General features: G+C 36.4%; 1 protein-coding gene across 2 annotated transcripts in view; it reads right to left on the reverse strand.

Annotated features, from left to right (window-relative positions):
• LOC113232365 overlaps positions 1 to 27,731 on the reverse strand; it is a 130,940-nt gene extending 103,209 nt beyond the window's left edge. For both annotated transcript variants that reach the window (XM_026467047.1, XM_026467046.1), the window contains exon 1: positions 27,537 to 27,731. In XM_026467047.1, coding sequence (XP_026322832.1) covers positions 27,537 to 27,651 — 115 coding nt within the window. In that variant the 5' untranslated portion in view covers positions 27,652 to 27,731. The remainder of the gene's footprint in view (positions 1 to 27,536) is intronic.
• Between the last annotated feature and the right edge of the window lie 233 nt (positions 27,732 to 27,964).

Consider the following 27,964-nt stretch of genomic DNA (forward strand, 5'->3'; position numbering starts at 1 on the left):
GTGTGTGTGTGTGTGTGTGTGTGTGTGTGTGTGTGTGTGTGTGTGTGAGTGAGTATGTGTGTGTTTGTGTGTGTGTGTGTGTGTGTGTGTGTGTACGTGTTTCAGCAGCAATTTTTGTATAATCGAGATCAAACAGTTTGTAATAAGTTTTCTGTGGATTGATAATTTAGATTTAATAACCAGTTTGTGATTTTATTCCTACATTCTATTCTTGTTACTGAGTAAAAAGCTAGAATGTTATTGAGTTTGTTATATAAGTAGTTCCCTAGGAAACAGAAAAATTTTCCTGCAAGTTTGGTCCTGTAAATTACTGAAGGGCAGACCGTGTGTTTCCTTCTTCTGTTGCTATTTGTAGGATCAAATTTCAATTGGGAGTGTTTGAGCAGAATCGTGTGTAAAATAAACAATTGACGTACCGTTAAGACTTTACAACGTTGGTATAGCTCAGTAGTAGGATACAACCGTGGAAGGAAGAGACTCACTTTCAGAATTAGCCTCTGGGCTCTCTCAAGTGGAAGTAATGATGAAGATGATTCTCCACCACATATTGTGATGCAGTATGTCAAAATTGATTGGCAAAGTGCCAGACAAACCATCCTGACAATCTTGGGATCACTCACATGTCTTAAGTTTCTAAAAATATATGTAAGCTTATGGACTCTAACTGACAGGGCATTAATATGTTCATGGAAACCTAATGTATCATCAATGATAACAACCAGGTACTTGATAGAGGAGGATCTTGAAATTGTAGGACATGTACAGGGAACAAAGGACTGATGATGAGAATGGGCTATAATGTTAAACGTCTCATGTTCAGTAGTGGGTAACTTTCTAGCTCTGAAGGTAAGGTACTTTGTTTTATTTGTATTAAGGGTAAGTTTATTGTGCCTTAACCAGTTAGACACTGCATCAAATCCCTTTTGGGCCTTCCCATAAACCTCTTCCCAAGTATCTCCTTTAAATAGGAGAGCAGTATCATCTGCAAATGAGATAATCCGGCCTTCCCCGAGATCTAGATCACAGAGATCATTTATATACGTTAAGAAGAGGGTTGGTCCCATCACACTTCCTTGAGGAACACCGTACTGGATGGGGAGGTCGTCACTGAACTTCTGATTAATCCTTACTCTCTGATATCTGTCAGTCAGATAACTCTGGAATAGTTTGAGTTGTAACCCCCTCACTCCCAGGCGTTCTAGTTTTTGCAGCAAGAGTGGAACTGAGACTGTGTCGAATGCTTTTGCTAGGTCCAGGAAAACTACGATTACCTTCTTTTTTGCGTCGAGATTAGTAACTATATAATTTGTCAGTTCATGAATTGCTAGGTTGGTTGAGCGACCTGACCTGAACCCATATTGAGAATTCGATATTAAATTGTTTTTATCTAAATAGTTCGTGAAACGTTTATTGATGACTTTTTCGAAAATTTTTGAGATGCTAGGAAGGATGGAAATAGGTCTATAGTTCGTTACACAGTCCCTGTCACCATACTACAGAGAACTAACATATTTATAGATTCTAAAATAGTTTTTAGTTAAAATTGAATAATATAATACATAAGTACGATCCACCAACCGAAATAAAGTCTCTAACACTGTAATACTAAATACTGAGGTATCCCCTTTCCGACAAAAAGAGAATCATTGAAATCGGTCCACAAATGTAGGAGTAATCGCGTAACATCAAAAAATACAGACGAATTGAAAACCTCCTCTTCTTTAAGTCGATTAAAATGGAAGTAAATTAACTTGGTATACCACGACCCCGTAAAGGCTAAATCGTGCAAAAATAGCTGCGCTTAAAATAAACATCACAAGCGCAACTATAGTCGCAAACACCAACAATATACATATATCTATTCTTCTCTTACTATTATCTCTACTCTTCCATCTCTTTATTCATCTTGTTTCTTTAAATTCGTAATTCAGAATAATGGTAATGTCTCCCAAGTGTGAATGAGATCTATTTGCAATTTCAATGCCCACAATTATTTTTGTTATGTTCGTAGGTGTTCCAAAAATACTCAATAATGTACTATCGGCGCAAAATATAAGTTTTCAAAACTTTGATGGAATAAATTTATATATTTTAAATCCTCTTTATTGCAGGGTAACGTTACTAATCAACCACATTTTGCAAAAAAAAAAAAGCAAAACCCTTACCTTAGCGTAATAGTTCTGTAATGAAATTGCCTCCGTGGCCGGACAGGATTTCCCGAGTGCGAGGCTATGAGTGTGCGTGTGCGTGCGCGTGCGCGTGTGTGTGTGCGTGTGTGTGTGCGCGCGCGTGCGTTAAATTATAGAACCTTGAAAAAAAGCACAATCGTAAATACGTGACTAGCAAATTCCCTGTACTAGTACCAGAGCAACGGAATTTACTCTTGTGCTCTATCCAGAACACCCAGACCAGAGCCAATTCAGAAAAGTTTATTTCCCAAATTGGTCAAACCGGCAATCGAGTCCGGGACCCCTTATCCAACGCCCACAGTGCAAATCGCTAGGTCACCCAAGTTCTCAAAATAATTTTTATTTATTTTTGGACCCTGTATTGTATCCGCTGCTCTGTAGGAATTCTTTAAAATGTCACAACATGGCGAATTCGAATCTGAATCGTCAAATTTGAAAATAATAAGGCATTTATAAGGACTGTCACACTCATCCACGTAATCAGCCTTTAACATTGTTAAGTCCGGCCCAGGACCGCGATCACACTACACGTATGTTTTACGATACAGCACGCTTCAGTACCAAGCTTACTACTAAGTGAGGTCCAACCCTAAAACATATGTATTGTAAAACAGTATAATAAAAGGGTTTAGGGTTTAACCACATTAGCACGAATTGGCGTAATTTTGAGGGGACAAAAATTATTTATTATATTATGCAGTTTAATTACATTATGTTGGTTTTGGGTATTTCAAATTCTCTGTTATGATGGAAATAATTAATTTTCCTTCCGCCTCCTTTAGTATTACAGTGTTAAGGACTTTATTTCGTTTGGTGGATCGTACTTATGAATTATATTATTCAATTTTAGCTAAAAATATTTCAAAATTTTTCCCTCAAGTATCCGACTAACTACAAAACTGTTTGACATTTTTTTAATAAAAGTTTGTTAAAAAAAATGTCATTGTTTACTAAGCTGTTGGTAGAATGACGTGCTGGAACATGGCCGGACTTTTAGGATCAATTTACATTGCAGCGGGACGGAATTGAAGCGAATTCTAATAACTTAAATTGCACATAGCATAATGAACTTTATAACCCGAAAATTACTCTGCTATTATAAGTCACATTTATAACCTGTACCCACCCTTTCCGCTTTTAACCACCGCAGTAAGAGCGTGCCTTCATCCGTCCTAGTGTTTACGGCAATAGAATGGAATACACTGTCGCAGTCTCTGTTTTCCGAAAGCTAGAACTTGGGGCAATTCAAATGTAAAATTGAATACATATTAACTATACAAACATGTAATGTAACGTCAGGTGAAGTTGTGGCTAATCGTCCTTTTATTGTACATAAAAACCATAAATATGATGATTTCTACCCCTCAAATAACCTGAATTTCGTATTACTATTGTTGTTAAGTGTCACTTAACACGCGAACCGAAGCATAATTAAGGCAAATTAGGCACGAGAAGCAATTTTGATTTATTTAAAATAGCCATTTCATGAGACCACCGTTTGTTGCTTTCTATGTTGTGTAGATATGCTTTTATTTTCATCCGACTAAGGCGAAACCAAAATGTTTGGTACGTAAGGATGATTACTCTATACAGGGTCATTTGTAAAATACTAAAACTTCGCAGGATTATGTTAATAACATCATAAACAACTTTTGTTCCATCACTTTTTAAATTCATCAGATTATACTTTCGTATAACAATAAAAATATTGAAATAAACCGCCCTAATCACGGTTCACGAGTCTTTCACTTGCTTGCGTGGTTCGCTTCGCACATACGCAAAGATCTGGCGTATGCGCAAGCAGGAATGTTTACGAGTCGCTCGTTTGCGCCAGACGCTTGCTTTGCGTTGGATTTGTTTGCGTTGCATGAGTTTGAGAAGTAAAACAAGCTTGATAAGCAAGCAACAGGAAACGTTTGCGGAGGACAGCACCACTGGCCAATCACAAAGCAGTGGCGTCCACGCGTCCAGTACAACCAAAACAAAGGCAATGCGCCGTGCATGCGCGTAAGTCTCTCCGCAACGCAAAGCGGAAGACTCGTGAACATAAAGGGTGAGAACTCTGTGCGGTAGCAAAAGAAAGCACGCAGGAGGCATTGCTAAACAACTTATTACCAAATACAGATCTAACGATATGTCAGATAGTACAACAAACAAATAAAAGTTTATTTTTTGTAATTTATTATGTTTTGTAAAAAGTCATGGAAGAAAAGTTATTGTTTATTACGTTAGCAATATTAGTAAGTCCTGCGAGATTGTTAGTATTTTACAAAAAAAATACCTGTATATTTTACTGTTTGTACGTATGTATATGATAAGGATGATTCTTTGCAGTTCTTACATCTAGTTTCTTACGCTAGCTAGCTAGCGAATTTTACGAAGGGGATTTGATTCATCATAGTAGTAGTCTACAACATGCTACATTACTATATATAGCGTCAGTTTGATGCCGTGAGCTACTTCCATTCAATACCTACACTGTTGTAACATTATGATCTCCTAGTACTACTGATTGAGGACCTAGGAGACTAAGGGGCGTACTCTAGAACTCTACTCAATGCTCAAGACAGGATTTGAGTATGGTTTAAAGCGCTCGAAATCATGCTCAAGTCCCTGCCATTAGGGTCGTATTTCCAGTGCTTGTGTTTCTAGTGCAATCCGGACTTGAGCATTGAGTAGAGTTCTAGAATACGACCCTAACTCTACTGACTCACTAAATCCGTGTGTGCACGCTCATGTGATATTATTTAAAAAAAACATGTTACACTAGTTTAGTTTGTTGAAGTGCATGTGAGTAAATGGTTAGTATACACCTTCAATATGTTTGTATGTCTAATGTTTGGCCGAACAGTCAGGCATTATCTGTTTCTTGGAATTCGATGATAGGTGGATCTCTTATAAATATAAACTATAAACCTGTCAATACTCTCTGAAAGCGTTGTTATGTTCAGAATAAAATATCTACATTGGTCGAAATACTCGCATTTCAATAAAATATGACCCTTTATTATAGGTATTAAGTCGACGCGTTGTCACCTTAAGTGTTCTTTTTGAATAAAGGCAAGGTGGCCACACGGGCACTATAAACAAAAGCTATTCAAAAAAAAAGGGTAAACCAGATAAGGGACAGGACTGACTACAATCGCCGCTTGTAAACAAATCTGTTGTGGAACTGAGAAAACTCACACTTTGCTGATGGTGCTCAGCGGGCGAGGATGGGTGACATTAGATGAAGAGCGGGGGGAGTCTATGTCCACCGACATTTCGGTCCAGTTGCACAGAGATATACATTTTGCTTATTTGGGACAATCGGCCTTGATTACGTGTCTCAACTATGAAACAAAACAAACATACGAAACAGGGCCAAATTTATCTTTTTGTACAATTAGAATTTTTGCCTAAAAATATAGCACATATATTAATTCCATGATTCTAGCTCCATTATTACTCAAGTCATTTTAAATTTGACAACCTCGATGGTCAAATGATTTGAATGGTTATCATAGGCCGAAGTGGTCCTGGTAGGACAAATTGTGAAATGAACTTATCTAAATTGGTTCTAGTCGGCGTGAATTCCACTGTTCTGGTACTCATAATTTAGGGAATTCCCTGATTTGAGACCAGGTAATTGGTGTGAGAAAGAAAAAGTTGTGCGCTTGGTGGTAAGCGACACGCTTGTCAATAGCAGTGCATATGTCACTCAGAGCTTGAATCCCGAAGATCTAGACGCACAGCCACTGCGCCTGTCACCATGAGACGTAAGTTAACAAGTTCCATGTGCCTATAATTACAGCAGCACCCGTATACTTCAAAACCGGAACGCAATAAATGCTCACATTACTGCTTGGCGGCAGGAGTAAGCAAGTAACTACTCCCCTGAACGAATTTTTTCACGAGGAGCTGTACTGGTACTAAAAAGTAACCTCTTTCCTATTATTTGTACTAGTTGAATGTTCTTTTGAGCAAAAAACTAATCTTCGCGACGAAGCCAAAGAACTTTTTCGTATACAAATAGTCTTTCCGTAAGTTTTTTAAACAGCGCATTATAATAAAATCTTTTATTATGGAAAGTGGAACGCAGATTGTAAACTTGCGGGTCGAAATTCTAGCGAACAAAAGACAGTGCACGTGCGACCGAGTTGGCTAACCATTGTGCCATAGCGACTGCTTTAATAGTAGAACTTCTAATAGACAAACTTAAGATAGTTTTGATTTTATGGGTATCTCAACTAGTTAATAACTAAAGTCTTTATGCAAAAGATAATGGCTCAACCGGCGCTGATATCTAAAGATTAACCAATAAGATATCGCTTACGTAATTGAAATAATTTTGTCGATTTTGACTGGTTGAATATCTACCAATGGAAATCGATTTCTTATAATGGATAGTTATCTCGTATTTTATTGAATTTCATGACGTTGTTACAACTACGGTATTACTTATGAAATACTGCACTAGTTTGTTATTATTATTGGTACAAATATCGAATAACACAAAGAAACATTCCTTTGATCTAAATGGACTCAAACCAGCGTCTGTTGCCACACTGCGGCCACCGCTCTTAGCAACTGAGACCGAGTCAGCAGATCTTGCGAATTTCTTTATGTGCTTGTAGCAGATCTTTATATTGTGGTCAACTTTACAGGTATCAGAAACTGACGAGAGATGTCGCTATATTAATTGCCATATTTTTTAGTCGTGATGTTTTACTAGTAAGACACTCAAATTCTTTTTGTGTGTAATACATTTTTAAATGTGTTGTTCGATTATAGCATCAATGACAAACTTGTAAAAGTTTCTTCACTCAGTCAGGTACTGGGTGAATAATTACTATCTTCCTTAGTTTCATGTACTAAAGTACTCCCTATGTGTTTGTAACCACAACGTGATTTTTTTTTCTGTAATATTTATAGTTTTGTTCCAAGTAAGACGTTATTGTTATTGATTTACCCAAATAACACGAAACAATGCATATCGGAACACAACACCCAGCTGGCTGTACTAACTGTTCGGTGTTATTTGAGACTGCGATGTATGACGTACAAGACTGTAATTGTAACCCTGGCTTCTGCTAATTAAAGTATTTTGTTCCTTAATTTTAGCAGTAATTTAGCGACTGCCTTTTGAAGTCTTTTTTCAACGCTACTGGAGTTTCCATCTATTTTAAGTGCCCTTATATGAAGTAACTATAATCTACATAATATTGTCATTGTAGATAGTTTTTTTACTATCCGTCGAGTCATAAAAATCTGTGAAGTTCGTTCGGACGGAATATGCAACTAATTTTCGGTAACCAGTAGAGCTCCTTGTGACAAAGTTCGTCCTGAGACGTACTGCCATCTTACTTATTTCTGCCGCCAAGCAATAATATGAGCATTACTGCGTCTCAGGGTGACAGGCGCAGCGCCCTTCAGATCTTTGTGATTGGAAGCTCTAAGTGGCACTACAACTGTTATGGATAGGCGTGTCACTTACCAACAGGCGCACGACTTGTACGTCCCGTCACTTGGTATCATAAAAAAATAGTTAATACCTTTTGTCTTTTTAATTTCCAGTTGACAACCTCAATTTTGCGGTTAAACTCATTCTGGATAATAGGATAGACCCGCAGGTATTATTTTGTTTGATAGAACTGTTTGTTAGTAGGTTCGGTTACGACGGTTCTTATTACTAGTGCTCTTACGAAGCTCAAATACTCGTAGTAGAGGGAATTACCTTAAGTATGATAATTGACAACAATCGCACCAGGTAATTAGGGTTGTTCACATCTTAGGTGTTCTCAGTTAAGACTATTGACAATTTGTGATTGATATTTATTACATTGAATATCATGATTATTTTTAATTTCTTTTTTATAATATCAAGTGATGAGCCGAACAAGTCGTGCGCCTGATGGTAAGCTACACGCCAGTCCATAACAGTTGCAGTGCCACTCAGAGCTTTAAATCACAAAGATCTGAGGGGTACTGCCATTGCGCCTGTCACCCTGACACATAAGTTGACAAAATCCATGTGCCTGTAATTTCACCAGCACCCTTACCCTTCCAAACCCCTAACACAGTAATGATGACATTACTGCTTGGCGGCAGAAACAGATACGGTGGCAGTACTTTCCTGGACGAACTCTTTCACGAGCGGTTCTACTGCTACTTAACTGCTATGATGTTTTTACTACTATGATATTCATAATATAATATGTTTTGTGGAAATATTAAACCAGCACGTTATTATTACTGATACAAAGATGGAACTACACAAAGACCGAGACGCGGTCTGTAGCTCAGTCGGTAAGAGCGGTGGCCCCGGTGTGGCAACAGATGCTGGTTCGAGTCCAGCCTGATAGAAAGAATCTTTTTTACGTTATTATTTCTTTTGTATCAACAAACGTTCGAAATATATCGCAATCAAACGCCTCCTCGCGAAAATACACTAAATCTGTCAACATAATTCTACTAATCACATCTCCAAACTCGTCTCAAGGCGATACTTTGAGTAAACTTCTTGGACCGTCTTTACGGTCACCAAAACGTCCTAAATCAACATCGTAGGCGCCATTTTTGTTTAAATCGTCTGGAATTTAATTGGATGCTTAACGGACCTTGACATATATTCTACGAGACGTTGTTTGGCATGAGTTATATACAGGTAATATAAAGATTTCGCACTGTTGGCCATACACGTATGTATTATACACCGATAAAGATTTCAAATGACGCAAAAGCAACGGAATGTTAAGCTTCATGCATTGAGAAGTACAATAGATTTGCACGGAACAAAGTAGGTATTTGATGACAACCTTTCTTAACTGATTTATTAAAGAAAATAACACGAGCTGCCATAATATATGTTTCAGAGATAATCCCATTCAAATTTCATAAAGATCTGGTAATAAAACTTAGACATACGGACTTTAGGTCGATTATTCTTTGTGAGTAATTAGTTCAAGTTTCATTAACAGATTATGTGCGAAGTTCCCAGCTGAGCGTAAATGTCAGACGCCATATGGCCAATGCTAGTGACGCAGTTTGTAGGGCAATGTCTGCTTATTGACCAAAGAGCTGAAAACGCATTGCACTTATTTTAGTGGATATGGTATACATTCGTAGGAGTTGACGGTTATTGGTATTAAATTTTGTTTACTTACGAACATTTTCCAGTGTTTTGTATTACCCATACGATACCACCTGGAGATTTTAAAGGTCAGAATGAACACGTATTTTCCCGTCCATATCTTTTTTAAATGCATCAAGTAAATGGAGGAATAAGACGTGCGCCTGGTGGTAAGCGACATGCCTGTTCATAACAGTTGCAATGTTACTAAGAGCTTTAAATCGCAATTATTTGAGGGGACTGCTAGTGCGCCCTGAGACATAAGTTGGCAAGTCTTACTGCTGTCCGTATTATCAAAAACAACATTTTGAGAAAAAAGCTGCAAAAAATATTTTTTGAATTTTGGTAATTTTTCAGGTCAATCACACAAAAAGATTAACTTGTTGTATATTACATATTAAAGAATTATATCCAGCCATTACAACTGTACTAAGCATAATAAGCAATTTCTATTGAAAAATGAATAAATTTCTTTCTTTTTTTTTCAAACAGCCGAAAGATTCTTGTTGTAATAAGTTACAAAACACTATTCTGAGTCTAACAGTATTTTGGTTTGACACTAATACCAGCGTAGGGATCTTCATATTCTTTCCCTTCTTTACTCAATTCTATTCTTCGTTATGCTTTCTTATCTCATAAGATCGCTTTACTTTCCCACTCTTCTACACTCTGCCGTCCCCTTCGCTCCTCTGATGCTCTCTTACTAAATATACCGCTAATACCTTTAATTTTTATTCCAACTCTTTTACGGTTTCTGCGATCAGACTGTGGAATTCTCTCCCTGTATCGATTCAAGGTTCCCCTTCTCTTGATTCCTTCAAACAACGTGTCAAGGATCACTTCCTCTTAACATATCTGTAGGACTAGCACGATTGTACGCGAGAGCGGCATAAAAGCGCGTTATATTGCTATTATCTATCGGAAAATACAAGTATCTCGCTGTATAAGTTAGGAGGACCCATAAACATATAATATTATCAAGAATTAAAAGCCAAAATTCTGCAATTTGTTGAAATCCAAAACATTTCATTCAAAGCCTGTAACAATCGTACGTTTGTAGACCTCTATTTTAAATAATTCGCCACTAACTGTAAATACATGCCAAAACAATAATAAAAAAAAATTAGACGCAGAAACTATAAGCTTTGTCGTGTTTGCGACACTTTAAATATGCAAGTTCGATGACATAAATTAAGTAGCACAATATCAACAAATGCAACGAGGAAATAAAATAATGTTAATTAATTCATTTACTTTAGCTTACGCGTTGTTTCCTTATTTATAGGAATGTTGAGAAATATCTACCTAATATATTGATATTCTAGAATTTTATTTTGCCTTCATGACGACCTGTGGCCTCACGGTTTACATTGGGTCCCGGGACCATTGGAGAAATGAATTTTCTAAATTCGTTCTGGTCTGGGTGTTCTGGGAAGTGCCCCAGAATTCCGTCGCTCTGTTACTCATAGTACAGGGAATTCCCTAGTTTGAGACCAAGCAATCAGTGTGGTAGTTTAAAAACCATAACGTATAAAAACCACAAAGTATAAAAACCATATCCACGGCGTACAGAAATGACCTATGGCTAGATTTATAGAAAAGGTGTTGTACTTTATAATAGTATGTGTAGCTTTACCGGGGGTACTGGGAAAAAAGGCATAAAAACGTATTATACATAAAAAAATGTATGTTAGTGCAAAATATTTGTGTTTTGTATTTGGTGTTGATCACAAGAGAACAATTTCAGTCTTACATTCGTACTACAACTGACCGCTTAAGGTTCGCGCACGAGAGTAACAATGTTTCTTTTGAAAGTCTGAAGTACGTACAATAAACTAATTAAGGTTTTCATACAATTAAAAATGTGTTTAATATCATATCTTTATTGCATTGTTACGTGTTGATCCCGTAGATTTTCAATACTTTTTGCATAAATTAAAAAGTGGTTTATAACGTGCATAATTTAAAAGCAAGGTTTTTATTAGCAAACTTCCATCAACCTGGTCAGATTATCTTTATGCTAGTGTACGGACAACGGCACATCAGACTACACATTTTTGTTCGAAAATCGCAATTGCACATACGCATCGCAGTTCCATTGCAACGGAACAAGTTACGTCAATGTGTAACTTGATGTGCTGGCGTGGGTACATTAAAAATCGTGTATATTATAAAAAAAAACAACTTGAAAGCAAAGAAAATATCCGTCTAAGTCCCGGTCTTTACACGTAACAGTAGTTCGTTAGACTAGTGCTAAATTGCAATTTTACTAAACAAGTTCATTGCCTTTGTCTCGGTCTGAAGGAATTTGTACTAAGAATAGGTAAATAAACAGAGGTTAAAGTTTGTTTATTAAAAAACACATGCGGCTAACTAACATTAAACCACAACCAAGTCTTTCCACTTGATTTTATAAAAAAGAGGATAATAGACTTCTAGGATAACATAATTTTTGATTTTATACTTTTTTTTATTATTACCGCTTGTTGGCACAAATAGGTACGGCGACGGTACTTGCATGGACGCAGTAATGTTAATATTTTTGTTTGCCTACTGTTTGGAGGCAGAATTAGTGGCAGTACTTCCATAGATATACTCTTTCTTTCACAAGGATCTCTACTGCTACTAAACATTAGATTCAGTTTTTTCTCTTTCTTTCTAGATGAAATTCCGTGTTATTTATTAGTACAATTGCCTCTGGTACAAATAGAGCCGTTCCATTTTTGTTTTCACTTTATTTTACGATAAGCTGCATTGTGCCAGAGTGGTGGTCTATGGCCTCGTTACAGGAGACCCGTGCCCAGTAGTGGGATGTATGTCGACAGTTGCCAACTAATAATTTAGCATGGTACATTACTGGGAACATTTTAAACATGAATGTAGCTGAAAACATTTTTTCCATCGTCTAAGCTGAAAACGGAGGCGAAAGACAATGGAGGGATGGTGTGAAAGATGTGTATGAAAGTAGTCAACAAGGAGATGACGTACGATAGAGATCCAAGGAAGAAGTGACACAGGACGTCACATGGGACTTGTCAACATGCTATGTGTCAGGGTGACGGGCGCAGTGGCAGTGCTCTCAGATCTTTGCCAAAAGCTCTAAACGGCACTGCAACTGCTATGGACCGGGCGGCGTTTCGCTCAGAACCAGGCGCACGACTTGTTCATCCCGACACTTGGTATCATAAAAAATACATTACAGCACTAATGTATGTATAATCTAAAATAATGGATGTGGAAGTATGTAAGCTGTCTTAGGTAATTTTGCTATCAACTCCAAAACCTTAATCCTACAAATTGATTACGTTTTTACGATGTCATTCAATTTAACGCTCAGCGATACTTTATTGTCTCTCAAATTGTTCATTACGACAAGCTATAAAAAATGAGAACACATTGGAAGGCGACGCACTCACAGCTGTTTTTAGAATTGGCTGTTTAAAGTTGAGCTCTTGGTGTAATTTTGAAAAAAGAAATTGTTTCATTTATATTTAGCAACGGACAGACATCATACAGCCTCATTTTAAGTAATATACAAAATCCAAGTTTTTACAATTTCAATACATTTGTCAAAGTAAATATATCTAACCGGCACTGATATTTATAAAATCAAATTCACTGGTTTCTCAGACAGTTGCTAGGACCGAGTTGCTTTTGGACCCTGAAATGACGGCGCTAGTATTGATTTTTGACACCAATTCGCATCCTTGGTGTAATAAGGCCGCAAAAGCAAAATTACAACGTTTCAAGAGAGAGGTTTAAAGATTCTACGAACGAAATTAGTCTATAATTTTCTTATGCTTGAAATAGGAGAGTTATAGAATTTCCTATATAATGGGTCCTACGTTTAAGGGCCGAAGCGCAAAATCACAAGTTTACGGGAGAGACTTTCAACGTTCAATATAGTATATTTTCAAAATTTCCTTGTATTTCGACGTTTCCTTGAATATGTTTGATTTTGTTTTAACGCTACCCTATACATTATAATGAAATGAAGCTTTTCCCACAACAAAGTGGAAATGATCAAAATTTTAGTTTGGCCCTTATAACTTAGGACCCATCGATATACATCATTTCTTTCATGTATAGTTGGTATATTTTTTTATGACTTTAATGTGATAAAAGCACTTTTAAAGCATGCGGCTTTATTATACTGCCCTCCTTATTATAATTGACGTAATCGAAATTTTTAGCGAAATTAAGTTTAACATATGTATTTGGAATCAGAGAAACGAGATCGACAACCCCCGATCTTCATGAAGGCTGAAGGGCATATCATGTACCGATGTTTCCAAAGACGGTCACCGGACACCCACGTTGCGTCACACGTCGCAGTCCATACGTGTAAATAAATAAATTGTGTTTTGTTATATTATTATGTATGTTAGGCTACGCTATGTATTTGTCTTTGTAACCTGATCATAAATAAATAAATAAGCGGGTTTTTATATCTTATTTAGTTTAATTTTTATTGTTAAGCAAGATCAGTGTCACTGATATTTTTCAAAAAAAAATTTAACTTTATGTGCCATATCGAGAGCTATCAATGCCAATGCGTTTTTATGACAAGCACGGCAGTATACCAACGACGGCACGAATTCATGGTGTTAGCAGAAAAAGTTGGTACTTAAATATCGCAAAATATATTTTTGCTGCTACTTCACATTATTAGTAAACTGTCACGTCGAATATAAATGTTTTGAATTCTTGAACATGAAGATTTTATATAAACATGATTATTATTATATCGTCAATACAGTTTACTTCATTGTTAGTGATATATTTTATGGATAATAGAACGGCTTCTCAGATTTGCTGTTACACAGAATTTCTGCAGAAACAAACAGTGACTCTTTTGTAAATATGTCTTGTGTTTATATCATTACCTGTGTACTACAAATTCAAATATGTAAACTACGTAATGTACAGTCTCCGTGTGTATATTGTAAAACTGAATAGACTTTACCATTAAGTTCATAATGGTTGGTTCATCTGAAACTGGTCATTTTATTTCTGGCTTCAACTGTGCCGAGGCGGCTCCGTATGGGAATGACGACTTCCATGCAGGGACACGGTGCGTTTCCTCCCATGACGTCACTTCCCATCGCTCTCGAAAGCACTGAAAGTGGTTTTTCATGGGACATTTGGTGCATATTAGTGTTTTTGTTACGAATGGTTAGTGGTGTCAGAAACGCGTTATGCCAGTGTCGCTTTAAGGGTCATAGTTTGTGTCCCACTTGGACAACAATTGATGAAAAATTTTAATTTTTTTATGTCAAACAGTATACAAACATTCACTTATAATGAGAAATACTAAATGTAAAGCACAAATGTAAAGTACAAAAGTAACAAACATCGAAACCATTACACAGTTTATTCAGTTTATACTTACCTCGGGGTTTGGTAACACTTTCAGGTCATTTGGTATAACAAATCAGAACATATTCACATTCACACAATACAGTTTACTTCGTTTTAAAATTATGTACTGCAATTATTATGCTAGATAGACAAAGTTCAACAATAATTAGGCGTAACTTTTTAAACGTAGACAGAAATGTTTTTTTTAATAGTGATTTAAAAACCAATTTTCAATTCGTAAATAACAAAACCTGCTTTGGGTGAACAGAGACCATACGTAATTCGCATAACCATCCTTCGTGCCTACGCAAGCTATTAAATTTTTCATATATCAATTTTCTTTTTTAGGGTGTGTGAGAGTAAATGTAATAGACGGCCAGAGTTACCATTGCAGGCATTGCAACTAGCCAGACTTATATTTATGACGTTATTTATCGTTTATTTATCACACATTCATACTTTCCAAGAAACCTTTACAATATACACAATCTCAATACATTTCTTTATTTGTTAAATGCTATTATTGCTACATGTGGTTAACTATAATTAATTTCGCTCCATTTGTTTACTGAATTGTTATTCATTTTCATTCTTTTTCACCCGAATATAATTTAAAAAGCCATGAAAACAGAAGCCGTCCAATCAAGATTTTAGCTTGAGTTTTAATAAAATTAAAACTCATGCAGTTTCGAGGTCCATATCCTTTTTTGTTCAATTTTTGGGTTTGTTTTTAATATATATGATTCGTTAACGACGTTAATGACTCCATTTAATAGCAGTACTTAGTGTCTGAACAGTCCAATCTTTTTAACTGCCTCGGTGGCCGAACGATTACCATGCCGGACTGCCACGCAGAGGTCCCAGTCTCGATTCCCGGGCCGGGAGAAATATTCGTATGGCCTACATTAATTTCTTTCGTGCGTTTGGGTGTAATTTAGTACTAGTTTTTACTAAAGGTAGGTTATTACTTAGTGAACTCTCCCATTAGCTTATATTAGCTCAAATTAGCACTCATATTAGTTGGTGCAGCAAGCGAACAGCTGGCCAGGTGAAGACTGAAAATCAGCAATGCTGAGTCTTTAACCTTTTTGTCCACATCACTCAATTCTTTTTTTTTCTATTCGTTTTTTAAGTATCTCTTTATCTTTATGTTTTGTGGAGAAATAAATATCTTTTTATTTTATTTAAGTGTGGCACCCGCGACACAGGGTTTCCTTAGTGCGGGGCTATGTTGAGTATGTGCGTTATTATTATTATTATCGCCCCTCCCTATCAACCTCTTGGTTATGCGGGAAGAGCATCAGCACGTATGTACGGACTTTATCTGGTTTTTGGAGCCGCCCCGGGTGCACATACAGTACTATCCCTATTTTCAGACAGGTACCGAAACTGTAGGCACGCTCACTTCCAGTGGTGTTCCAGTTCCAGAGTTCCAGTAGAGCCGCCGACTCTAAGTCGACTACCAAGTCTCTTCATTGGTGGCGGAGCTGTAAGGCACGCTCACTTCCCGTCACGCTTCGCACGACTAACAGTTGTCACCGCTGAGCCGCCGACTCTAAGTCGGCTACCAAATCTCTTTATTGGTGGCGGAGTAAAGCACGCCGAATGAACGGCGTCTGAACAACAAAATTTTAATTGAGTAGTTTAGTAAATTACTTAGTCGAGTCTCGAGTCGAGTCGAGAGTTAGAGCTCCCTGTGAAAGAATTCATCCAAGGAAGTACTGCATACCTATTTCTGCCGCCAAGAGCTAATGTCAGCATTACTGTGTTCCGGTTTTGAAGGTTAAAGGGCCGGTGAAATTACAGGCACATGGGACTTGTCAACTTATCTCTCAGGGTTGACGGGCACAGCGGCAGTGCCTCTCAGATCTTTGCGATTTAAAGCTCTAAATGATACTGCAACTGCTAAGGGCAGGAGTGTCGCTTATAAGCAGGCGCACGACTAGTTCGTCCCATCACTTCCCCTCACAAAAAAAAGAAAATGTGAATTAATTTAAAACTATTTATGACTCTACACTCAATTTTTTGCACCTAGACATACTCCAATAATAAGCCGTTTTAACTTAAGTTATATACATATAATGTTTAACTAACTAACACGCTTATATTCGAATAAAATACTTTTGATTCAAAGGTTTCTAAAACACCCTTCAATAAGCTATAAAATTCTCTGTTACGATAAACTTTCTGACAACACAGATCTGGAATAGTTAAAAATATCGTAAACTTCAACGGTAAACTTTAAATTGTGGCACATTGTACTTTTATGAATAGTACGTAATTCACCGCCTTACGTCTATAAAGTCTTTGCCGGCTCATAACTATAAAAAGAAAAAAAGCAAACAAGGGCTCTCACTCATGCACACGTGACGAACGCACCCCAAAATGTATGCCGTTCTAATTTAAAAAACGCTCTACGTTTAAAAACTGGTCGTTGTCATGCGCTGCGTAATCAAATAGGAACTAGTTTTTTTGTCAAACTAATCTTAACATAACAAACACGGGTGTGGCCAGTTAGATTACGTTTGTTCAAATTTTGTAGAAGTAAAAATATTACGATATATTAAAATATACCATTTGGCGCAGGTTAGATAAAAAGGAGAATGAAAGTTTCAGTACAAAAAATTAAAATGCTTAGCTTTATTGTCAGTAACTATCTCCGTTTCCTTGAACCCATGAACTTCTGCTACAAAATCAAAAGAGAAGCAATGTTAATCAAAAGAATTTGTGAACAATCTTGTATTGGACGTCTTCGGAAAAAACCGGATGAGGCCAGATGACCGAACGCTGGCGCAATTTAACATATATCTAAGGATACACGGCAATGTGACGAGATAGTTTGACGATGAGACAAAACGTGCTCCTGTTAATAGAAGCACAAACCGCTTCACCGTATGCGAACTATGAATCACTTAGGTCGTCCGGACATCCGGTTGTGAATCAAATTGAAATTGTTTATGCAAAACGACTGTCCGCCAATATCGATCGTATCCGTAGCTTTTACAATACTGCCAAGTTATTTATGCAATCGATTGTGACTGTCTTGCTATATTGTAGACAATTCATTCATTCATTCCGTTCTACGAACCGGTAGTGCTGTCATAGACTTTATACGTTAGCAAAAACCTGCCCCAAAATCCTATCTGATATCTAAGCAGATCATGTTAACAAGAAAAACATCACTTGCCTACTATTGTAGTGACGTTTTGTTTTGCTGTAAGTATGGTTTGACAATGGCTAGCGACTGCGAATTTTCAATCTGCAAATTAAATTTGTGGCATTGTAGTTGAACGCATCCGTAACATGGATCAAGCCTTTGAATGGAAGCATTCGATGGCATGCCATATATAGCAATCATGCAAATATTTGATTGGATTATGATATGTTCCAAATTTGAACAGAATGGCGATCGTGAATCGTGATTGCCAGTTCGTTTTTCATTTGATTATTCATTCTTTTTGGAATAGGTAGACGCTTATTTTTTAAATAAAAACTTCGATGATGATATGAAAATACATTCTTTACTATACACATGGCTTGCAATATTATATTGCATCTGAAGTTGGTTTGAAAGAAGCGCACACGACGCGCGATAAAACGTTACACGAAATTTTAAATTCGAGTCACAAACAGCTGATAAATCGGAATGTGGACAACGTCGGTCGTTGCGACCGTTTGACTTGGCTATAAAATCTTGTAGAATATAGACAGAGACGTAGCCTAAAGAGTACAAAAGTAGTTTGACGGCTTTTGGAATTCATAAATATAGACATTGGTTCTCAGATATCGAGTTCTGATATTCACTTCATATTTTATTTAAACCGTTTGTTGCTTTTTAGTTGAATTAAATATTTCACCAGCACATGAGTTCTAACAGCTTAACACAACGATTTGTCCTTGGCTTTGGACATTCAGTTTCAATTTTTTTATACTTTCGTATCGGCGTTATATGTACCTGGCAGTTTAAATATAAAAAGTGCGAAAAAGGCAGAGCCATAGACGCATTCAAAAATAGAACTTCCGCCCAGCTCCACTTTCTTTCACAGTCGTCAGATCGCTAGACGAGTTTCTCCTTATAGTAACATAATTAAGGCACTGCGCCATGCGCTTGTATGTAAAGGATTTCCTTGCAAGCCATATTTATGACGCTAATCTTTTAAGGGCTTCGGAAGGTTATTCAACTCTTTGTTGCAATGAACGTATGTTGGAGCAGTTAGATAACATGGTAAAACATTTTATTTTATTTTAAAGGTAGGCTTTATTGTGAAGGTTAGACCTTTGATTGGTTCTAATAATTCCCGACAACGAAAAATACAAAATGGTAGTTTTTTTTTCTATAACTACCATTAAATAAAGGCATAGGTTACGTATGGTATTAGGATTTCCTCATTCTAAAGTCAATTAAGTAGAAATCAATTATCTGCTAATCAAGTTGTCAATCACGATAGACAAAATACCTGTATGTACGAAACATTTTTTTTTCTGCGGAAAACGCGGGAGTAATATTTTTGAGAGTTGTTATTTTTATTGCTAACAACAAATGATTAATTTATTTTATTATATTCATTGTTTAATGAAGCTTAAAGGGAAGATTTTTATTAATAAGTTAAATTATTTTTATTGTATTTTTCTTTAGCACTCTTTACAAAATATGGCTTTATATATTCGTACAATTCTCTGTCACTGCTAAAATGGCCCTCTAACATACTGTACGACAGAGGATCGCTTTTCAATGAATATTGTCTAGGCAATAGCAGGTACTTCTAAAGTTAAAAACTTATTACACAATTTTTAATTCGTGAAATCCATATCATCATTATCAACTTATTTATACGTCCCACTGGTGGGCACGGGTCCTCGCTCGGGCGAGGGTTTTGGCCATAATCCACCACGCTGTCCCAATGCGAGTTGGGGGATTCACAAGTTCACCTAGGGTTGTAAACCCTTCTTCGACGTTTCATCACAACGCTTTCCCTCACCGAAAACGTGAAGGTAAATTTCCAATTTAATTTCGCACATAAATTCTGAAAACTCAGAGGTGCGAGCCTGGATTCGCACCCACGGCCTCTGCTTGCAAGGCGATAGGTAAAACCATTAGGCTATCACGGTTTCTTTACATCAATATCGATTGACTGTAAATCATTCAATTCGTTTCTAAGCGTCAATTGCAACTACCTTGAGCACAGATTATTTAATAGTTACTATGTAACAAACAGATCACTCTCATACAATACCGAAAATATCTACGCAATAATAGCCTGCTAAGTCTGACTAATGACACCAGGCGCTCACTACGAGAAAAAGGAACCTTAGCTCGTGCTCAAAGAGGTGAAAATAACGTTGCCCGCCGAGTGCAGTCGTGCAAAGCCGAATGCTCACAAATGAAAGATTTGTACGAGAGCTTGCGCCGACGTCGGCGCTTGAGCCAGTAACGGAGCCCTGCGTTGGGTCGTATGACGGTATCATTTGAAAAATTAATGGAAAGTTACGTATACCCCCTTAACTTTTATTCACGTTGTCATATTTTCAGGCTAATCACACTTAAAACTTTTAAAAGTTTCGACAAACTTCTCAATAATGTCTGCAGCTGACGTTCGTATAGTTTCAAAACAACTACTATGTCCGTGTTAGGATAACCCCAGATCTAGGATTGTTTTTAGATATCAAGTGACGGTAAGCGACACGCCTGTCCATAACAGTTGCAACGTCACTCAAAGCCTTAAATCACAAAGATCTGAGAAGCACTGCCACTTAGCCCGTCACCCCGAGACATAAGTTGACAAGTCCGATGTGCCTGTAATTTCACCATGACGCAATGGAAGACCTCAACGCGGCCACAGATATCTCAATCAACTATTCAACTGATAAGTAGAGGAAATTGATTTAGTAGCGAAGGTTCAAACCTTGGATTCAATCGACAAGAGTGCCAAGAAACTTATAGGTGACTCGCAATTAGTAGAGATGAAGCTGCAGTCTTGAAATAAAGTTGCCTGCTTATCGTATTCTACAGTATATCATGGAGAGTGTGCGATGGAACTGGATAATTTGATTACGCCTTCCCTTTCCATCTTCGGGGGACTAGATGTGGTCTGGGGTTCCACCCCTATGTTGTGGGTATTCCCAGGATTGGCACGAAATGTTACGCTTCCACATTTATATGGCGAGCGGCTAGGGAGTGGAATTCCCTGCCTGCGGGCTTTTTTCCCAAACGCTAATTAATATAAAATAATTAATAAAATATAAAATAATTAATAAAATATAATAAATAACTTGGACCTTTTCAAGGCGAGAGTGAATAGGCATTATTTAGGTGTGCATGCATTGTCGACCTCATCGTAACTTTCCGTCGAATGGAGGTCAAGTGCGAACTTATTTTTTGTAAAAAAAAACAGATAAAAAACAAATTTTCCAATGATACGACTATGTCTACCTTTGTTTAACAGAAAGTAAGTAGTTGGTTTTTTTAATAGCGAGGTCGATGGTTCAAATCTAGGTCTGTGGGGATAAGTATGTTGTTTCTTGATTTTTCTTCTCCGTGGTTCAGTCTTGCGGGGTAATAATCTCAATGTACAACTACATTTTTGACATAAATAAGAGGTTTGATAATAACAACATAAATGCACAACCTATTTGAGGGTCAGTGTGTGGCAACGGACGGATGCGAACCGGGGCCGGGACGTCCGCCGATATGCGGCACATCAGCTCACGCGCAGGCCACACTCATCGCTTTATGAATTAGCGTAATTGTAATTAGAAATGCAGTCCTTTTTGTACCTTTTGTGTTTTTTGCGAAAAAATTGACTTTCCTAATTTAAACAGTACGTGGATACTTCAGATTACATCATTTAACACTATTTCGTCGCCTTACAGTGACAACCTGTGAAAATTTTTACTGATTTTTGTTGAAGAAAAACGTATAAACTTCTTGTTCAAATATTGATTAAAGTAATATGGTATCTGAAAGAGGTATAATGTAACTAATTAAAATGCTAAACATTAATATTGCGTGTACTACATTTTACATTCCATTTTTATCTTCGCCCTGATAAATTACATAGAAATCACATAGTAAGTATTCACTCAAAGACGACGATATGTGCTTCTGGGTTATCAATACCATTTTCTAATTTGTTCTATTATAAAAACATGAAAAAACTTTATTTCCCTGACAAAATTTTGCTTTTGTGGTCAGGACAAGGAAAAGTTGGCGTACCATTCAGGAAACGTACAGATTTTCAGATTTCTCTTTGTTCAAAGACAGAAAGGGAACACTACACATTTTTAACGGACACACTAATTGATGACAAAGAACGTAGATGTATGTAGTTTTGCGATAAACTCCCAAACTACTACCACTAGTAGCTATGCAAAAAGGTAGCTATGTAAATACCACTGTGACAGCCACTAAAACAAAGATTCAGTGGTATAGCTACTCGCATATTCTTTGCCATTTAATGCTCTGAGTGGAAGACTGAATCATTCTAATGGGTATACGAAACTCACTCCTTGGTTTACGTTTACGTATTGAGGGTTCCAAGGTAGAGCCAGTGTGGAGTCCAATAAGCAGCGTGTTTGTTACACTTCTGGACACATCTATTGGCCCACCTTGTATTTTCAGTTTCGTTTGGTCCTAGCTAAAATTTTATATTAGGTCGAGCAAAAAGTTTTTATGCAGTTTTGAACCTGGCACATTCACAATTTCATTCAATAGTCTTTTTTTGAATTTCGAACACAGAATTTAAAGAAACAAAAGACAATTTGGAGCCTGTTTGTTGATATCAAACAATCGAATACTAAGAAAACTTGGTTTTATTGGTTTACTTGGATTTAATTCTTGAAAAAGTGATTGATATCTTTGGTTTTGCAACAAACATTACTTATTCTTAACATTAAGGTGAGGTTCTATCAATAATCTATGGATACTTCACCTGAAGTCGCCGCCCAAGCTGTGGCACTTATTCAGGCCGGACACAGCCAAAGAAACGTGAGTGCTCAACTTAATTGAAGTCGATCTGCGGTCCGAAATGTTTATCGGAGGTACCTAGAGACTGGCGGCTTTGTTCGTCGCCAAGGAAGGCCACGATCTCGGGTCACAACTGAAAGACCGGATCGATTCATCGTGACGACCAGCTTGAGAAATCGTCACCTTACCTCCATTGAGATACAAAACCAACTTCGCGACTTCCACGGAGTATCTGTGAGCGCTCGAACTGTTCGGAGAAGGTTAAAAGAACGCGATATGGTACCACACAAGCCAGGTAATGGGCCCAAACTAACGCGAGCCCACCGAACAGCGCGCCTTCATTTCGCACGCAGTCATTTAAATTGGACACAGCAAGATTGGAGCCGTGTACTCTTTTCTGATGAGTCTAAAATTGTGTTACATGGCAATGATGGAAGGAAGAAGGTCTACCGACGTAAGGGAGAGCGTTTCGCACAATGCTGCTTTGAAGAGAGGGTTGCTTATGGCGGTGGCTCATGGACTGTCTGGGGCGGTATATCCGCGAGCGGCAAAACTCAACTTGAGGTTGTTACAGGACCACGGCTGCCAACATTAAATGCTGAAAGGTACATTCGTGAGTGCTTAGAACCTCACGTGATACCATACGCGGACTATGTGGGCCCAAATTTCCTTTTTATGCATGATAATGCAAGAGCCCATGCGGCCGGCATCGTCAGGGAATATCTTCGGGATGTGAACATCACAGTTATGGACTGGCCAGCCAGAAGCCCAGATATGAACCCCATTGAGCACATGTGGGACGAGCTAAAAAGACGTGTTAGGGCTCGTCAGCCAGTTGCCCAGACGATGCAGGAGTTGAAAACTGCCATAGAAGAGGAATGGGAGATGATCCCTCAAAATTTCATAGAGCGGTTGATAAGCTCTATGCGTAATCGTATGAGAGCTGTGGTAGATGCCCATGGAGGCAACACGCGTTATTAAATTAAACCTTTATTTGATAAAACATGTTTTTTATTCAAAAATCAATTGCCTTTAACAAGGCGCATATCCGATTTGTTAGGCGTAGCTCCATGTCGTATGGTATTCTGAATTCAAATTTAAAACAATACGATCGAAAAAGATGGTAAAATGTATCAGGTTTAAAACTGCATCAACAGTTTTTGTTCAATCTAGCAATCATATTTCGGTAGGGGCCATCGGAACCTAAACTCTAAGGTGGGCCAATAGATGTGTCCAGAAGTGTATTATACCATTAAAAATCATTCATTCCTTCATTTAAAAATGGAAGCTAAGAAAATTCTACAGTCTATAGTTCTGTTGGTCTCGACGCCGAGTTGTATATAATTAGTCGAGATCGCATTAGATCAAATGCTGTTTGCAGTGATAAACGGTTGCTCCCAACCAGAATGAGCATTCCTAGTGATAATAACAAAAGGGGCTGAACGAGATAACCGATGTAGCCGAGCAGCATAGATACAATCTACAATCTACCAGTGACTGTTATATCAGTAACTGCAAAAAACATTGTACATTCTATCATATTTACAGTTACTATATGTCCAATCTTGCACACATTAAAATATCTGTAACGGTGAATTCTTTCAGTCTTAGTGTTAAAAAGTATGTTTGCACAAGACTTCAAATGCAGTGATAAGAAATGGTGTTTATGTAAGCGACATTTCGTAATTTTTTAGAAGCATGTTTCACATTTTAACTATTGTTTTAAATTATTTATGTCCTGTATTAAAATTCGAATTTAAAAATTAATCTTAATTAAAAATGAAATTTAACATTAAAACAGGATGTAAATATTTTAAAACTATCTTTAAAACCCAAAACAAGCTCCCCTCAAAAATATATGAAATGTCGCTTACGCCCTTTCTACAAGACACAATTTATCGATAAATTCCGTAAAAAAGTCATTCGCTCCCACAGGTCATAGCTCTTTCCCGATAAGTAGTAGTAAGATTGCATTGCAAAATTGTTTCCAATGTAATCAGAATTGTGCTTCATGATTAAATTATATAACTTTAGCCATTATTACAATTAGGTTCTAATATTTTGTTTACAAATACATCGCATCCTAAGACCCAGCAAACTACAATGGGAAAAGCGGTAAATGCCCAATGTACATTAAAAATTAAAATAACATGCTTTAGGCTCAGGTCCCAGATGCCCTCAGTTTTGTATTAAAAACATAAATTTTTCTAGATACCCTATAGTGATATAGAATATGTTGCACTACATTTGCATATAATATTTTATATTATTTAGTGCAACATATTCTATACCACCATAGATTATCTAGAAAAATTTATGTTTTTAATACAAAACTGAGTGCATACTTCATCCCTGTCCGGTATATCAGTACATAGGACCTAATTTGGTTATTATAAGTCATCAACAGGAAGAATCTGTTTTTTCCAAATTCATTGAAAGGCTTTTAACAATAATTCATGGTAATTATTTAAATGAAATATTAAAAGACTGTTGTTTGACTGCGGTTTTTTTCTGTGGATTATATATTTGAAGATTGACAACATAAAACTTCTATTTGCAAAAGTTCTGATAGATTAAATTACCATGTGGAACAAAAAACAAATGATTGTATTCTCATCTTGAACTTACAATTTTATTACCTATATAAACAATGGTATAGTAGCTACTGTGTTATATGTATGTCATTTGTATTCAATTTAATTTCAAAGCGATAGTGTTGTCTTGTCACTTTGAAATTAAATTGTACACAAATGACATTACATATCGCACCCCTAATGGAAAATATAACCAAAAAAAATATAACCCACATACTCTCCAATTCTTGTAACTTTATTGATATTGTAGACAGAGTTACAAGAATCAGAGTGGATGTGGGTTATATTTTTCAGTATCTAATGGAGCAATACACAAATTTGACATAACTCCACTTTGGTCATTCTTCCATGACGGGTGCGATATTATAATGCAATTTTTGAGAAAAAATATAACATAATGCAATTTTTGAGATGAGGGTCTTAGGTGTCATGTGCGAAATTTAGTAGCAGTAGAGCTACTTGTGAAAGAGTTCATCCAGGGAAGTACTGTCACCTTACCTATTTCTGCCACCAAGCAGTAATGTTAGCTTTACTGTGTTCTGGTTTTGAAGGGTAACGGTGCTGGTGAAATTATAGGTACATGAAACTTATCAACTTATGTCTCAGAGTGTCGGGCGCAGTGGCAGTGTCCATCAGATCTTTTGCGGTTTAAAGCTCCGAGTGGCACTGCAATTGTTATGGACAGGCGTGAGCTTACCATCAGGTGCACGACTTGCAGCCCCGTCACTTGATGTTATAAAAAAAAATATGTTTGAATAGATAATTTCAGAATAATCATAATCATAGAAAAATTGGTAAGAACACAAATGTGTGAATCGTAGTATGTTACTCATCATTGAGTACAAATTATTTAAAGCGATCTCAAAATAAATAGTCAGGCTTTCACAATAGGGCTTGAGAATATCAAAATAATGTAATCCAATAGTTATTAATTATAGGAATAATTTTTAGAACTTTTTTCTTTTAAATAAGGTTTTAAATTTAAACTAATAGTCTTCATAATTATTTATAAAGAAATTCTTTAAGCCTTTGTAACTAATTTTTACTCCTTAAAATTTGCAATTTTATATCATTTGTATTGAATATAACACTTTTAAATAATTTTTAAAATTAATAAAAGAGATATCTCATTAATAAATTTACAATTTATTGCTTAAACTCAGCCATTTTATTAGCAAAAATGACTTTATTCAACAAATCATAAAGATATTGGAACTTCAAATATTTTATTTTTGGAATCTGAGCTGGAATAGTTGGAACTTCTCTTAGTCTTCTTATTCATGCCGAATTAGGTAATCCTGGATCAATAATCGGTAATGATCACATTTATAATACTATTGTAACAGCTCACGCTTTTATTATAATCTTTTTTATAGTTATATCTATTATAATTGGTGGATTTGGAAAATGACTTGTACCTTTAATGCTAGGAGATGATATAGCTTTCCCACAAATAAATAATATAAGATTTCGACTTCTTCCCCCACCTCTTGCACTTTTAATTTCTAGATGAATTGTAGAAACTGGAGCAGGAACCGGATGAACAGTTTATCCCCCACTTTCATATTTATTATGCACTGTGATACCTACATATCTGCCTAATCATTTCACATTGATTATTTAGTATGTATCTGGATTGCTTTTTCTTTAAATACATTACATGTATTTAAAATTATTATTACTTGCTATAACAAATATATACTTTTCAATTTAGTGCACCAATTCTTATTTGAATTTTAAGCAATATCTTGAATCCAAACTAATGTTGTAATTGCGAAAGTAACTCTGTTTGTTACATTTTCACACCTAAATCGCTTTACCAAATTTAATGAATTTTGGTATAGAGATAGATGGGATCTAGGAGAAGGACATATGCTACTTTTTGTCACAAAAATAAATCTTTAAGGGGTTGAAAGTTTGTATGGAGAACCAATAATTTTTCGAAAATTCATTTTTATGACTTTTGTAAGAAATAAACAAAATAAAAATGTACAAAGTACAGTAAGCTACTCGAAGTTCTCTACTCGAATTCTATGATCTAGGCAGACTAAGTCGCAGACACCAGATAGTACTTTATAAGCAGACAATAACAATTAGGTAATTTTTTTAAATACATAAATTAGTTTTTAAAGTATTAAGTTTACAGCTATTTATTGTTACAATCATACGGTCTTAATTCATGAGATAGTATCGATTGTTAACCTACCACAACATAGTTGGCTGTAGTAGCAACAAAAAGTTTATATAAAAAAATACTATTACAAAAAGAATCAAATACAAAAAACGATAATTAGGACGAGACGTTTTATATTACTTACTCAGTCCGTGGGCTTCAACACAGTCCTTTGTCAGCACAAATAAAATAAGGATACACACAAGGTACACAACACTATGACACCGATTCATTGTAACACGAAAACTAGTTTGTGACATACTTAACACTATATTATATTCCTTACAAGCTATCAAACGGGCATGTTTTGTACTGAAAATAAAGTTTTATGTCCTAAAAAGGCACTGTACATAATTTTTCGTACGAACAACAGTCAACCTCCTCCACTCCAAACAAAAAACAAACTGACAGAAAAATACTTTGCTTCAAAGCTTGTGTCAAGCTTTGATGATGTAGTGCGAGTGAGCGAAATAGAAACAACAATCACGCGAAGAAGAAAGAGGACACAAAATTTATCGCTATGTTCGTATACACGCGTTAACTTTTTAGAGAAGAATGTTTAGTAAATTATTG

Source organism: Hyposmocoma kahamanoa, unplaced genomic scaffold (genome assembly GCF_003589595.1).
Source record: "Hyposmocoma kahamanoa isolate Upper Pololo Valley unplaced genomic scaffold, ASM358959v1 76, whole genome shotgun sequence".
NCBI lineage: Eukaryota > Metazoa > Arthropoda > Insecta > Lepidoptera > Cosmopterigidae > Hyposmocoma > Hyposmocoma kahamanoa.